General features: G+C 41.4%; 1 protein-coding gene across 5 annotated transcripts in view; it reads left to right on the top strand.

The window, feature by feature from the left end:
* The window catches only part of ADNP (activity dependent neuroprotector homeobox), a 58,612-nt gene that overhangs the window by 20,499 nt on the left and 22,983 nt on the right, over positions 1-15,130 (top strand). Inside the window, exons 2-3 of one of the 5 annotated variants that reach the window (XM_063146289.1) lie at positions 4,781-4,893; positions 10,071-10,155. The exons of 1 other annotated variant lie outside the window; for it this stretch is intronic. In XM_063146289.1, the coding sequence (XP_063002359.1) occupies positions 10,095-10,155 (61 nt within the window). In that variant the 5' untranslated portion in view covers positions 4,781-4,893; positions 10,071-10,094. Of the gene's footprint in view, positions 1-4,780; positions 4,894-10,070; positions 10,156-13,736; positions 13,847-14,266; positions 14,351-15,130 lie in introns of those variants that run through there. 3 more of the 5 variants (XM_063146312.1, XM_063146296.1, XM_063146330.1) reach the window with 3 other exon arrangements.

Here is a 15,130-nt window from a genome sequence, read left to right as displayed (position 1 = left end):
TTTCTTGAGAAGTGTTGCACTGCTGCCTTCTCCAGCTACTTCAAAGGAGCCATGAAGCGCAAAGGTTGAGAAGGCAAGTCATTGGATGCACTGCCTCGAGCGTCTTGTCCATATCATCAGGCCTCAAAAGCTGAAAAAGATGAGCGATTTTATCCCCAAAATGTCTTGCAAATACATCACTACAAGTATCTATGCCTCTTACACTCTATGTACTGAGGGCTTTCTCATTGTTACCTCCCCCCTCCAATGCCCTGACTCTGGAATGATCTCCCTGCTGAGGTCCACCTGGAACCAATGTTGCCATCTTTTCAGTACCAGATTAAGACTGCCCTCTATTCCCAGGTTTTGACAGCATTTAGTGTCAGTTGTTTTATCAGATTTGGTATCTCATTGTAATAGTTTCAGTTGTTTTAAAATTTTGTATGTTAAAGTTTTTTATATTATGTTTTGTAATTTTGTGAACTGATTAGAGGGTTTTGGCTGTTGGGCAATATATAAATGAAATAAAATATTGAAATGAAGGAAATAAAGTATTGAAATAAAGGAAATTACTGGGGTTGATGTAAAAAGACCCCAAACCACATCAAACTATTCTGTTAGCTATCTGTGATGTAGTGAAAAACCTTGCTTTGCTGCCATCACCACATGGTATTCTAGCTCAGGTTCAATTGTCTTCACAGAGAGTTTTCTGCCATCTAACTCTAGATGTCATCTGATTTGCCTCTTGAAGGCCTATAGGTTCACTGAGGCCATGGGTCTCCCTAATGACTGAGAGCACTTGGGGGGTGATCGTGTCAATGGCCCATTTCATCTTATTCTTCCATAATGAGACTAGCCCTGTCACCGAGAACATCACCCCAAGATCTCTGGGGACATAACATTTCAATGCAGGCAAATAAGTTGGCTATCAGTCTAAACTTTACCTGAAAGTGTTCTGAACATGAGAATGGGATGACCCTCCCTCCACACATACCCAGTTTCAGGCCAATCCCATTCACATCCCATTGCAAAGATTGAATTGAGGGTATGCCTTGGATTGGCCATGAATTTCCAAGCCAGTGCAAACAAGACAGCCCCAACATAGATGTTGAAGTCCCCAGGACTAATTATTCTTTATTCTCAAACACCACTACTGACAACATCACCACCAGCTCAGATAGGGAGGCTGCCAGACAGCGTGGTGAGCAGTGCACTGGCAAAATCCCTATTCTGTATATCTGGCCTAATGTCAGATGCAGTCCTTCAAAACCTGTACTGAAACAGAAAGACTTCCTGTTGAAGGCAATGAAATCTCTGCGAACCACAGCCACTCCAACTGGGAGTTATCTAGGGAAAAGCAAAAATAAAAAAATGCCAGTTTGCCACTAATATTCAGCAGCAAGCTGCTACAGAGCACTACAGAGCACTACAATAGTTAACTGCAGCTTGTTTCCAAGATAAAATTAGCCCTTTCGCTCTCCGTAGTGGCTACAGAGCTCCAAAAGTCCCAAATTTAGTTTGCAAACAAGATAAATTAGGCTCTTTTGGTGCTCTGTAGCCCTGTGGATGCCTTTTTCTTGTTTTTTAAAAAGGTTATTTAAAATTTGGAGGCAGCAGAAGGTGGCAGGGGCTGTGGACTACAGGCCGCATGTTGCCCACCCCTATTTCATAGTATGTGTTTAGGAGTACAGCCTAAGTGATGTACAAAATTAAATTAGAAACAATAACGAAAACTATAGCAGAACACTATAAAAAGAATATTGATTCCCAAGTGTTTGTGAGAGTGGTCTGGTTTGGTAAAAAAAAAAGTGTCAACACTAGGTCAGTGGTTAACTGATATTGTCACCAGAAATCTTTTGCAGTTGTGTTGTGCATTTTACAAGTGATCATCAGTCCTTGGACAAGCTGCTCAACTTTATTTTCTCCTTTTCTTTAAATGGAAAGTTTCTGCACAAGAATGAACTGTACAAGTGGAGATCTATGAAAACTTTTAATTTTTTGTGTTGGCAGTACCTTCTCATGGACCCATTCACTCCCATATTCTCTCTCTCTCTCTCCCTCCCTCTCATCCCTTCCTTCCTTCTTTGGGAGAGGGGCCTCTATGTGTTCCAACACTGCCAGGGATTTATTAGACAGGCTAACTGAAACTGGTCTTCTTGCCTGAGAACAGAATCTTTAGGCTGCAAAGTCTGAAGCTTAGGACGGGCTTATTAACCCACTTCCTCCAGGCTCTACTGTAACTCAGAACTCACAATTGTCTTCCTCACTCAGGGAATGGTTTCATCAACTTTGTTGCCTTTGATGGTACCTTTGTCAGGTCTATCCTCATTGGAACCAGTAGTGACTGCCTCAGTCCTAACCCTGTTGGTTCCGACTGTGTCTTGCACCACTCTCTGTCATTGCTACACCTCCAGGAGCCCTTCAACACCAGGCAAAATCTCTTGCCCTGAACAGGATTAAGACGCCTAAGACCCTGCTTCTTTGCTTGCAGAGAACAACAACAACAAAAACGAAAAAGAAAGCAAAGTATCATGAATCGGCTCAGTTACCTTTGATACCGATCCAATTGCCTGGCTACTGACAACACTGTTTTTGAGCCTATCGGTTTCCTCCTCAATACCACCTACCCAAATTTTCCCAGCACCAACCAGTATATTGAACCACCTGGCACTTGTACCCTTCGTACCATTGCCTACTCAAGTACTGAAAATTATGCCGGAGACTTTTCCTTGACCTTCACCTAAGTGTCCATCTTTTAAAAATATTTTTCTGCCCAAAAGCCGCATGCTTTTCTGCAAACCCAGCCACCTGATCTGGATCAAATGGACCTAGATGATGATGATTCTATTTGCATGCTTTCCTTCAACTTTCAAAAACAATTGGCTGGCTCTCCTCTCAAGTTAGTGGAAACTACTTGGACTGGATTGCTGAGAGAATAAAGTTTAAGAAGGATCTGAATGGAAACTGAAGGTGGCTTAACAAGAAATCATCTAGTATATGGTGTTGCTGTTATTCCATCTCTAATGGTAAATCTCTAACTACCTCTTACCAGCAGACCCGTTCCTAGGCTTTGTGTGCCAACCACTTTTTAAACTCCTGAGTGGTTAGAATATTTCACCAAACATTACATAACAGCTAAGAAGTCGACCCAGTGGCTAAGGAGAGCTCATTCCAATCAACTGAAACTAGAGTTCTCACAACCACTAGCTACAGAGGTTTAAACAATGCAGCATACCTGACTCATTTCTACTTGAGCTGATCGGAATCTTTATTTTAGTCCAAGTGGACAAAACTATTTTTTATTTTGTACATCTTTGCATTCTGTGCTTCAACATACTACTGTGTGTGTACAAAAATGACATTGACATAGCTGTCAATTATCTGAAGTTGGGTTTGAGAATGGATATACCAAAAAAGAAGGCTTCAGTAAATTAGGTTAAAACATAGCAATTACAGTGGTGTGCAGAATATGTGCTTTATCACAGAGCTACAGCTGAATACAGATGGCTTGAGGGGAAAATGCCCCTTCTTTTCATGACAGAGGTGTTGAACATATGAACCTTCATTTTAATGAGACTATTGATTCATCTACTCTGTCTGGCAGTGGCTTTCTAAGGACTTAGCCAAAAGCCTTTCTTAGTACTGCTAACTGACAACCTGTGCAGTAGGTTGTATAGAGTTTAAGTGAAGTTTGTCCATGTGGCTTGTTTCATATCTTTGATCAAGCAAACAAATAGATGATCTTGAGATGACATTTTATGTGCCTCAGGAATAGTGGTCCCACTTCAACATTCCTACAGTGTTTTCTGTAGTTCAGATATATCCAGAACTCATGACTATTAGGCAGTCTGATCCTGTCTTGTGCTGCAAGCTGAAGGTAAATTACAGAAAGTAACAATCGGCAATAAGAAATGGCAAGTGCTAACATGGAGGGTGGAACTCTGTGAAGTGTGGCTTCTCAGGGAGAGCTTTCTACAAGCCAACTTCTGGACTGGTGTTAGATGGGGAAATTACTTTATCATGCCCCTCCCCCAAGTGTGGGCCGGGGCAGAGAGGTGGTTCAGTGGTTAAGGTGGCACATTCATTCTTACAGCTCATTCACCATGTCTGATGCTTTTCCCTCAATCCTTTCATTTGCTTGTTCTTTACTTCCCTTCTACCTGATCGTGCTTTCCACCTTCTCTCACTTGCTTCCCTGGCCTATTTCTCGTGTATGTGACCCATTTTCTCTTCCCTTCCCTTTTCAGATTTCCTTTCTCTACCCCTCTCACTTTACTTCCTATATATGTAGAACTTTATGCACCTAGTTTAGTCTTTAAATGGAAGACCTACCACTCAGTCCTCTGTTATATGGAAAACAGCAAAGTAATTGCTAAATTTAGTGAAATTAACAAAATCTAAGCTTTACGGTGTTCAAAAATACTTTCATGATAAATAGCCTAGTAGCATTACCTAGAAAATTGAACTGGTCTTCAGGGAAAACTTCGTCACTGTGAGTGTGTATACCTCTTCTCCCAAACCCTGATGATATTTCCAGGTACAGGCACTTGATATTTTTTCTTCCTTTTTTTCTGGGCTATTTTTAAAAAAAACTTATTTAGACCTCTCATGAAATAAGAAGGCAACTTGATATTTTCAGTATATCTCTGATCAGTTTACCCCTTGGGTAAAACGAGTCTTGTTTGTAGGGATTTTTCACTAGCTGTTGGTAACGTCGTCCTTTTACAGTGTTCTCCCAGAATGTCATGCTCACACTTTTTTTGATGGCAGACCAATGTTTCATTCTGATTCATCACTGCAGGCATTAATGGTACTTCCTACCAGAAGTCATAAGATACAGGAACTGTAGCAGAAGAGGAACTTGCAGGAATATAAAGTCTTTGGGAGCTCATTGTCGTCAGCAGCTACAAAGTGGTATGTGTTTGGTTGTTTATGTATCTGAGTCCTATTAGCATGGGTACTTTGCAAGATACAGATATTATAGTCTAGGATGACACAATATCATACTCAATCTCTAAAAAAGGCTTCATGGGAGAACTCACCAAGTCTGTGATCCCTAAAGGTATTTTGGCTAATATATTTTGCGCATAGTAAAATTGACTTATTCTTGGTGTCATTCTATGTGGAATCAGGCTGCTCATCATGCCTAAGAGTTCCCTTGGCATATTCCACCTAGGGCAGATAGAAATTATTTTTGAGGAGGGGTGTGTGTTAAAAATTTGATTTTTTTTAAAAAAAAATCATACATGCTAAAACTACACTTACAGTCTCATAACATGAAGCTACCTAACAATCAAAGATGGGCATTAATTTTCCATCTCATGAAAATAGCTCTGTCTAGCCTAACTAACAGCTCTTACTTCTTGAAAGTTCCAGGGTTTCCATTTCTCTTCACTAGAATATGTGCAAAGACACAGATCCTTCTTGCATGTAACGAAAACCTATTGGCTTAAAAGCTGATAGGTTGTTGTATATGAGCAGGGGCACTGCCTTCAGTGGGCCTCTCTTTTTCATTTTTAACCCATAACCCACAATTGGAATCTTCGTAGGTTGTGTTTAGGAACTAAACAACCCAGTGCTTAACCCAACAACAAACAATTGTTTGACTTTCGCAGGTCACGCTTCACAACCTATGAAGGAGTGGATTGTGGGTTATGGGGTAAAAGCAGAAAGTGCACCCACTCAACCTATAACATACACAGGATGTATGTTATAGGGTGACCCTGTGGAAAGGAGGACAGGGCTCCTGTATCTTTAACAGTTGTATTGAAAAGGGGAATTTCTCCATCGTGCACAACTGATGGATTGTCATTCATGTGAACCATGTGACAGATTAGATAGGAATGGATTAAATAACCCACTGCTGGCTGTTGTGTCATTCGAACATCCCCAGAGTGAAGCAGAATGGTACAAAGTTGAAAACAAAAAGAGAAGACAAAATTAAGTGTGCATCTTAGTATTCCCATACTAAGGCTAAAATCCTATACCCACATTCCTAGGAGTAAGCCCCATTGAACTCAGTGGAACATATTTCTGAGGAGACTTGTGTAGGATTGTGCTGTTAAGCTCACACTCATGACTGTTGTTCATACAGAAGACCCTATATGGGAATATTTTAAAGACATTCCCTAAAAAAGGGAAGGATGTAAAATATATATAGCATGAGACAAAGAGATGCAAAGCTTTCTTGTAACAATGAAACAGTGTAAATAAGGCTATATTTAGTTGTAAATTAGCATGTCTTAGTGGTCAGATTTGCACCGTTGTTGTTCAGGAAATATATGAAAACGTTTTGATGGAATACTTGATTGAAATCAATGATTTAAATCAACCTTTGTTTTTGTTGATTTAAATCATGATTTAAAAGCCTTGATTTAAGTTTATCCACCCTGGTTGTACCTAGCCAAACTCACTCTCTCCCCCCCCCCAAATCTGCTATATATCTTGGTTCTGATATTTAAAATGCTGAGAGTCATTTTTGTAATCCACATTGTTTAGAATTTTATCAGTCTCAATAATGTGATCCTTAGTCATTTCTTCTCACTTTCCCCAGGATCAGTATATAACTGACCCATCACCTAAGCAGTACTACATTCTGCTCCCACAAATGTGTGGGAGCAGAAGACAGTCTAAATTATTGACATTTATGGCAGTTGTTTTACTTTAAATCCTTTTCCTAACATTGAGATATTTGTAATGAACTTTGTATTATAACCTCGAAATCTTTCCCAAGTGACTATAACCACTTTTCAGAATATTTATCGCTAGGATTATAGGGCTCAGTTGTGGCCCAATGTTAGGGGTGAAATGGATGAATCACCGGTATAACCCAAAATGGCATGGGGCCAGTACCTTCTATGGCTTATGTTTAGAAAATGGCCCAACGAATTGATCTAAAACCTGGGAGTGTAGGAACCAGTTTGAACATGGTCTATACCAATTTTGAGGTAGAAACAGTGAGAAATGTCTTATTTAAAGCTTTTAAAACTTGATTTTGATCTGACTTTTATACTGTTAGTTTTACTCTACCCTGTGCCTGTTTGGTGCATTCTCTTCCCCTTCTTATTGTTTTATTATGATTTTATTAGAATGTAAGCCTATGCGGCAGGGTTTTGCTATTTTATTGTTTTACTCTGTACAGCACCATGTACACTGATGGTGCTATATAAATAAATAATAATAATAATTTATAGGAGTTTAAAGTTTGACGAGTGACTTCCAACATATTGGCGGGTATTGCTTCCCCCACCTCTCAGACTTAGCTGGGTTTAGACTTCGTCAGCTGCTTTTTTCATTTGTACTGTGCCTTTTGGGGATTTTTGTGTGTGTTAGATCAGGGGAAATATTTAAAATGGGATTCCCTCCCCCCCACCCCCAGCCCATGTTATCCTATGTGAACCCACAAGGAGTTCTGTCAGGCATGCCCAGAACAGACCTGTGTTGCCTAGCCTGAGCATGCCCAGAACAAACTTGTGTTGCCTAGGAACAGGTTACAAGTTGCTAGGAAACGGGGGAAGGGTAGTTGTAGGGCTTTTACTGAGAATTTAGCTTTGGAAACAGCTACTACTGCCAAGGCCTGTGTTGGAGTAGACCCAGTCTATCTCAGAAACATGAATTTAAACCATTCAAGTGAAATATTTGCCCTTTCTTTTCAAGACTTTTCTCGTGTCTGTGAGGGTGAGATCAGGTTTCACCAACACTGCCAGAAACCCTTCTTAGCTTTCTAACAGGGTGTGTGGTATAAAAGCACCAACAGCTAGATAGTAGGATCTCTATGTTGAGGCATAGTCTACTTCTGAATTAGGTTATATGGTAGACTGCTTCTGAAGATAGAGGTTCTTTTCCTGTCTACCCATCATGGCTTCTCTCTTTTGCTGACCCCCCTCCCCACGCTCCCTGAGATAATAAATACACCATCATTATTTCGGGGGGAGGGGTTGAAGAAGGAGAATGCTGAAGCAATTGTATGCATTTGCCCAGACAGTCACCACAGTGGATGTTCTTTTTAAAAAGAAAATATTTCTGATTACTAAAATAAACATGCCAAAGCAGTGTACTTGCCCAGTCAGTCTGTCACTCAGTCACACAACTGTTACACACACAAGAAAATATATATATAGTGTTATGTTTGTGTGTATGTATCCCTCAGGAAAAATTACATATATAAACATGCTACAAGAGAGTAGCAATGACAGCTAGATTGTAAAACCACCACATTCAGGTATGGTCTACTACTGAAAAAATGTTTATGTGGTAGACTACAACTGAAAATGAAAGTGAGTTGTTGTTTTTAAAAAATATTCCTCTCATGGCTTCTCTCTTGTAGAGACCTTTACCCCCAAGAGCTAAAAAAAACCCACCACATTTTTTTAATGCTGAAATGGGATTACTTGCTACACAGTTATTCAGACACCCATATCAAAGATAGATGGACTGGCAACAGAGTAATTTCAAAGTATATTTAGAGTTAAATGTTAAGGCTTTCGCCCTCATCAGAAGCTGTGGGGTTAAGTAGATACCAAGGGTATCTAATCTTGGTTTGGAACACTAGGAAAAGAAAATTCCTAAGTACAAAGTAGTGTGTGTGTGTGTGTGTGTGTGAGAGAGAGAGAGAGAGAGAGAGTGTTAAACCTGGTGGGGCAGTGTTGGAGAACACCACAAAAGAGAAGTCATGTCAGCTAGGTAGTAAAATCGCCATCTTCAGATGCAAGTCTGTCTCCAAACACAAAGTTGTGTGGGAGAGTGCATATGAACAAGGAGGTTCTTTATTGTTTAGCTGTCATGGCTTCTCTCTGATTGCAGTCTCCTTTAAAAAAGAAAAAGAAAAAAAGTAACCGATGCACCTTAGGCAAGCCAGTGACTTGGTTTGCATGCAAGGATTCCCTATAGTTTAAACAACCCATGGATTGTTATGCACAAGTGGGAGTGAGTGGGTGCACTGCCTCCCACACCCGCCACTTCCACTTTTAACCAACAACTTAGCATTGGCCAGGTTGTTGAGTGTAATATATGAACCCAGAGTGCTGGGTTGTTTAGGGGCTAAGCAACAAGGTAGTTAACCTATGGTTTATTGTTGGGTTAACTGCTGGGTTGTTTATCCTTTAAACAACCTAGCTCTCTAGTTTCACAACCTATGATCTGTCCAATTGTAGATTGTTGATTAAAAGTGGAAGTGGCTGGTGCACCCTGCTTTCTCCCACTTGTCCCCAACAGTTGTTTAACCCATGGGCTGTCATTATGAAGCAAACTGGGTCACTCACTCTCTCTGCCTAGCCAACCTCACCTGGAAGTAAGTTTCATTTAAATACAGTGGTAGTTCAAAGTAATGAAGTTAGTTTCTAGACTTCAGATTGTGTCCACCTTTATTCTGAGGGGTTGCAGGTGTTTCTGGAGAATATTGCTTATTCTGTAATACCGTATTTCTTCAATTCTAAGATGCCATCGATTCTAAGACACACCCCATTTTTAGAGCTGTTTATTTAGGGGGGAAAGTGCGTCTTAGAATCGAAGAAATACGGTAGAGTTTCTAGCATCCAGTAGGTAAACGGAGAGATGTGCAGTCAATTTATTCTCTGTAACAATTTACAAGCAAAGTATTACATCCATGCCCACCAAATGTAATTGGGTTCAAGAACTAGTTTGTATCTTTGTCATTTAGATTCATTTTTGAAATCTTTTGGAAGTAGTTCTCCCGTTTTGTGACGTTGTGTTGAACAATACTACATGTTTTTTTGTTTGTTTTAAGTGTGGGATTGACTTTCCTTTCGCTTGGTAATGGCTAATATAAAGACAACATGCAATGCGTCTTTCGGTGTTGAAAACTTGTAACCAGCGTGATAAAAAAAACATATGTCATGAACATTTAGTTTCCAAAACAGTTAAAAAAGATTATTTTTTAGGTCTAGGAAGTTTAATTTTTTTATCTTTGATTTGGGGTGACTAATATCTTTGCCATAAAGTGAGTACTAATGTGATGTGCTTACTATTACTTCAAGCCATTTAGGCTTCAGCAGTCCATATACATTTATTTTTGTGGTGTCAGAATTGAACTATTTTATGTAGTTTCTTCTGTTTTTATTTCTGCTTTGTAGGAAGGAAAGAGTGAATGTGTAATTATGCCTACGTGTTTACAGCAGCAGCGTAAGGCAAGACGCCTACGAAATCAGCAGAAGAAAGGTAAGGCTGTAGAAAACCCAGTATGTAGGGCCTCAGTGCAAGCTTCTTTACACCATGTCTGACTGAGAACTTTCTGTACATTTTTTTTTGCAAAGCTGAGTGGCACAGACATAATTTTGTTAATTGTTTGTGATGAAAACTGCTGAAAAACATACGTTTGTTTCCAGAAATACCTTCACTTAGACAGTCTTTTTTGAACTTCTCTTTTTATTTTTTTAGTTGATCCACTTCTCACAGTTCTTCATAGTCTCTGCACATGGATGGAAAGAACCTTCTAAAGCTAAGGAATTTTGGCAGGAGCCTACCCCCCGCATCCCAGAGCACATTTTGTGAGCCTCCTCCTATTCCAGGCTCAGTTCTTTGACCACCACGTTACCCTCAAATGGCCACTTCTTTTGCCTCTTATGCTTCAGTGAAGCTCACTGGATGGATACAGGCATCTTGTCAGGTTTTCACCTACCAGGCCTGGAGGAATCATTCAGCCAGACTTCAGGCACTTCAAGCCATAGGCTCTGTTCCCAAATCGGGTACACAACAGTTATCCTTAATTTGCTTGACACCAGTTCCGGACCTTGTGCTACTCTCTTGACATTCACCTGTGTCCTTCCAGACGTCACTGCCATTGGACATGAGCCACTGTCGGACCAGCCAGTTTTGCTGGTTCTGACAGCCTTGGTATTGAGAGTTGACCCATCCCCTATGTTGGGTTGCACTCTCAGTTTTGCTTTGGGGAAAAAAATAAAGCATGCAGGATCTGGTATTGCAAAGAAGTTGTAGTCCCAAGCCTTGACGCATACCATGGCTAGAAAAAAAAGAAAATTTGAAGCAGTTCTCTGGCCCACCTTCATCAGACCTGATCCAAGAACTCCCAGGTCAGTTCCTGGCTCCAGAAAACTCTTGTCCTTTGGATCCAGTCCTATCACCAGTATCAGTACTAACCCTTGTCAGAGCCAAACTTAGGGTGGATGTCTGGTACTATGTCGTTAGACCCCTTCTGGGATTTAGCTTATAGAATCGACATCTGAAGGTGAAGTTTGAGACCAATCAGTCGAACCACCTCAAACACAAATCCCATGTTGAAGCAGATGTCTATCCTATCACTGTAGTAGGTCCCCACGCCACTGTCGTTCACTTTTTTCATGCAGAGGATCTCCTGATTTGGTATATTCAGGCTATTTCTGTGATGATCAACAGGGATGGAGATTGTCGTGGAAGATACCAATCAAACATTTATGGTTGTGCTCTTCATCCTGTTCTTGGAGCCACTGCTCTCCTCATTGGTCTCCCACCATTTTCTTATTCACCCCAAGACACCTCTTTGTGCCATGACAGCTGTGCTGATAACGACTGGGACTGGAGATACCATTACCAGTGTGGTCCTCCCCCATCTCCAAGGTCTCCGTCCATTACAGTCTCAAGACCACCTCCTCCAATAGCCATTCCTTCAACCTTGGGTACCTCGATACCAGCCAACCATCTCTTGCCAACCTTCTTTGGTACCAACCCCTTACCCACTAACTTTGGCACCAGCAGCCTTGTCCATGCAGAACCTGCATCCCAGGCCATCTCATACATATTGCCCTTTCCGAGATTCCCACTCCCAGTACTTTAAAGTCCCCAAATGAGATTTTGGACGTCATCCTATCTTAGACCTTCATGCCCACAATGATGTCATCAACTCTAGTTCTGATAATAATGTTGTCAGGCATCCTTCCATTGATGAAAAAGGGGGAGGGATTTAAGCCAGGAAGCCCCATCTCTCCCTCAGTGTACATGCCCCAGGGTGTGGCTCTTGCTCTCCTTAGCACCTGGAGACCGCAACAGCAGCCAGGTATTTATAGTGAATGTAGACCACACCTGCAAGGATATGGCAAATGTGATATGTGAATGCACAGATGACCACTCGAAAAACCACAATTACCGTAAGCAATCTGTACTCCTTTATTACGGTCTCTGTGCATCACATATATGGGTGAGTAACAAGCTGACTTACTGGTGGATGGGCAGGTGTAGTATCCCAGTAAAATGGAAAGGAGTGCATGCCCAAAAGAAGCATCCTAGTAGTTGGTGTGGCAGAGGCTCTTGTGGAGTACACTTGGAGGAGCTATGGTGTCAATAGGCCCACCAAGCTCTAGCAGAGCAGAACAGCTTCTGTTACCCATTTGGGGAGATGCTGTGATGACATGAGGAGGCCTTTATTTAGTCTCTGTTAACAGGCAAAGAGCTTTGGTGGAATGGAGCAATTCACATAAAAGGCTAGTGCCCTATGAACGTCCAGGGAGTGGAGCTAGACCTAATGATGACAATGGGAAGGAAGAAATGGAGTCTTGAGCCAAATGGAAAAGTGACACCGCTTTAGGTAGGAACACTAGATCTGGTTTGAGGACCATATTTTCCCTGATGAAATGTGACATACAAAAGGTCCACCCATAAAATAGAGAGCGGAGGTGCCTTCCTAATGAAACTAATCACAACCAAAAAAGCTATTTTCCAGGTTAAGAGTCTAGAGTGTCACAGTGAGCTGTTCAAAGCATTTTTCCATCAAACCAGTGAGTGCCGCCTAGATGCTTAAAGCCAAGCTCAAGAGCCATAGATGGATATAGATTGAGCAAACCTCTTCAGGATTTGTTGTATGGTGGGTGAAAAAAGAAAGCCTGTAATGCCCTCAGGAAAGGCGAAAATAGCAAAGAGATTAATATGGACAGAAGTCATGGCGACACCATCTGAGAGTAGTGATAGGTAGAACTAGAATGGAGATGGCAAAGGGCAATGAAGTGGATTAGTGCTGGAGCAAGTGCCAACAGAGAGAAGCCTGATACACTTGGCAACATATGAGCAGCAGGTAGAAAACTTTCTGAATGCTTGGAGGACATTGTTCAGCCTGTCTATCATGGGTGAATCTTCCATGCTGTCTAACGTACAGTTGCCAGGTCTAGGTGTTAAACAATGCCCCTGTTGTGTGTGAGCAGGTCAGGGAGGTGCGGAAGCTGCAGTAAGTGCCGTGGAATATCAATAGCAATGCTGTGGTTGCTATGGAATCACCAAGATAAAAGGGGTCCCTGTGAATCTTGGCGACCACTTGGGTAAGGAGAGGAAGTTGTTGCTCCATCTGAGGAGGAACTCAGCACTGATTGAGTTGTGAATTCCCTCTCTGGTGCATAAGGTCCATCACTGAACATTGCTAAGGGAGGCAAAGAGGTCAATCCCTGGCCAGCCCTGGTTGGCAAAGATAGAGTGGGTAATCCAGAGGACAATTTGTCATTCATTCACAGTGGAAGCTGTGCATCTGAGATAATCTCAACTGAAACATGAATTTCCACCAAAGAGATAACCCTGGTTATTCACCAGTCCCAGAGAGCAATAGTGAGGTGCAACATTGTGGTCGACCTTGTGCCACTCTGCTTGTTCATGAAGAAGGCTGTCACAGTGCTGTCTGTAGCGATATGTATTGTATGGCCCACAAGCATAGGTTTGAATGCCTGAAGTGCCTTCTTTAGCGCTAAGAGCTCAAGGTCATTAATGTGTACAGAAGCTTCTGCTTGTGTCCACTTCTCATGGACTTGTGCTCCCCATTTTGTTAGGGCTGCGTCTGTGGTAACCAGGCAGAAGGCAGATGGCTGCCTGAAGATCACACCCTTGAAGAAGAGGTGGCAACATGTCTTCCAAACCAAGGAGTGACTAATATTGAAAGGTAACCAGAGAACAAATATCAGAGGGCACACTTAAGTCTTGGCACTGCAATAGGAATCATTGCTGTAGAGCTCTCATATGCAATCTCGCAAAGGAGTCATCGCCATGAATCCAAGTAGATATTAAATTTGTCCCACAACTGCAATAGAATTCTGGACAATAGAGACCACTAACCTGGCTATGGTGTGAAACGTATGAGTGGGCAGATAAGGGTGTGCCTTCTGTGAGTTCCCAGAACAAAGTGCTCAACCAGAAGGATCAATTGCATCTTGTTTGTCTGTTGAAAGCTTGACAATGTGGACACAAGGCAACTACATATCTTTTGTCTAGGCACAAGGAATGCCTGTCAGATGGTGGGAGCTTTCTGCCATAGTTGAGTGCATTTTCAGAACAACTTCACCATAAGCTTGTGAAAGGGTGCCAACAGCATACATGGAGAAAAATAAACCTGCAGAACTTCAAAGGAAAAGTAAACAACAGAAGAAGAAAAGAGAGAAAAACTAAGGTAAAAGTAGAATCAGCTTGGACAATCAGAAAAGTCCATCAAGTCAGCAGAGCACTCCTCACAAGGCTGCAGCTGCAGCAGTCAAGGAGGAACTGAGGAAGGCAGGAGCCACACTATGGGGCATGCGCAAAAAGACCAGGCTGGGGCTTCCCAAGTAAAATCTTTTAGCTCTGGAATGCTCCAAGCAAGATTCTGCATAAATGCAGAACCCATTTATATATGAATGCTCAGGTGACCAGTCAAAGAACCAGTTACAGATAAGCAACCTGTCTGTACACAGAACAGATCTCATACATATACTCAGAAAAAGGTAAACAAAAGAAGTATGTCAACGCAAAAAACCAAAAAGTCTCAGTTGAAGATATTTTTGGAAGCAAAAGTATACTTCTCAACTCTTTGTATCACAAACAGTTAACAAGCTTTCAAATCAGACTTGATGTAAAGTCTTTTGTACTTAGGTTTACAAACTTGAAGAAATCGTTGAAGGCTAGGGTGAGGCGTCTGTGAGGTACTTGCATAAGTGGTTTGAATGTTGAAGTGTATACCAGGATACAGGTTGTGCTGTCAATGAAAATAACTTCTGTACTCTTCTTGGGAGTGATTGGTTGCATGACATGGATGGAGACTTCCATATTTTGCATAAGTAGGTATTCAGTCTCTTTCATCTTGTTCTTTACTTACAGTGTCTTCTAATGCTGTGCTTTTACTTCCAAATCAACAGCGTTTAAAACCATATACTGTTAATGAGAACCTGAGAGGGACTGCAAAGACCTCCATAAA

The sequence above is a fragment of the Elgaria multicarinata genome, chromosome 1 (genome assembly GCF_023053635.1).
Source record: "Elgaria multicarinata webbii isolate HBS135686 ecotype San Diego chromosome 1, rElgMul1.1.pri, whole genome shotgun sequence".
Lineage (NCBI taxonomy): Eukaryota > Metazoa > Chordata > Lepidosauria > Squamata > Anguidae > Elgaria > Elgaria multicarinata.
The sequence above is the reverse complement of the archived record's forward strand: the minus strand, read 5'-3'. Positions and strand labels throughout refer to the sequence as shown.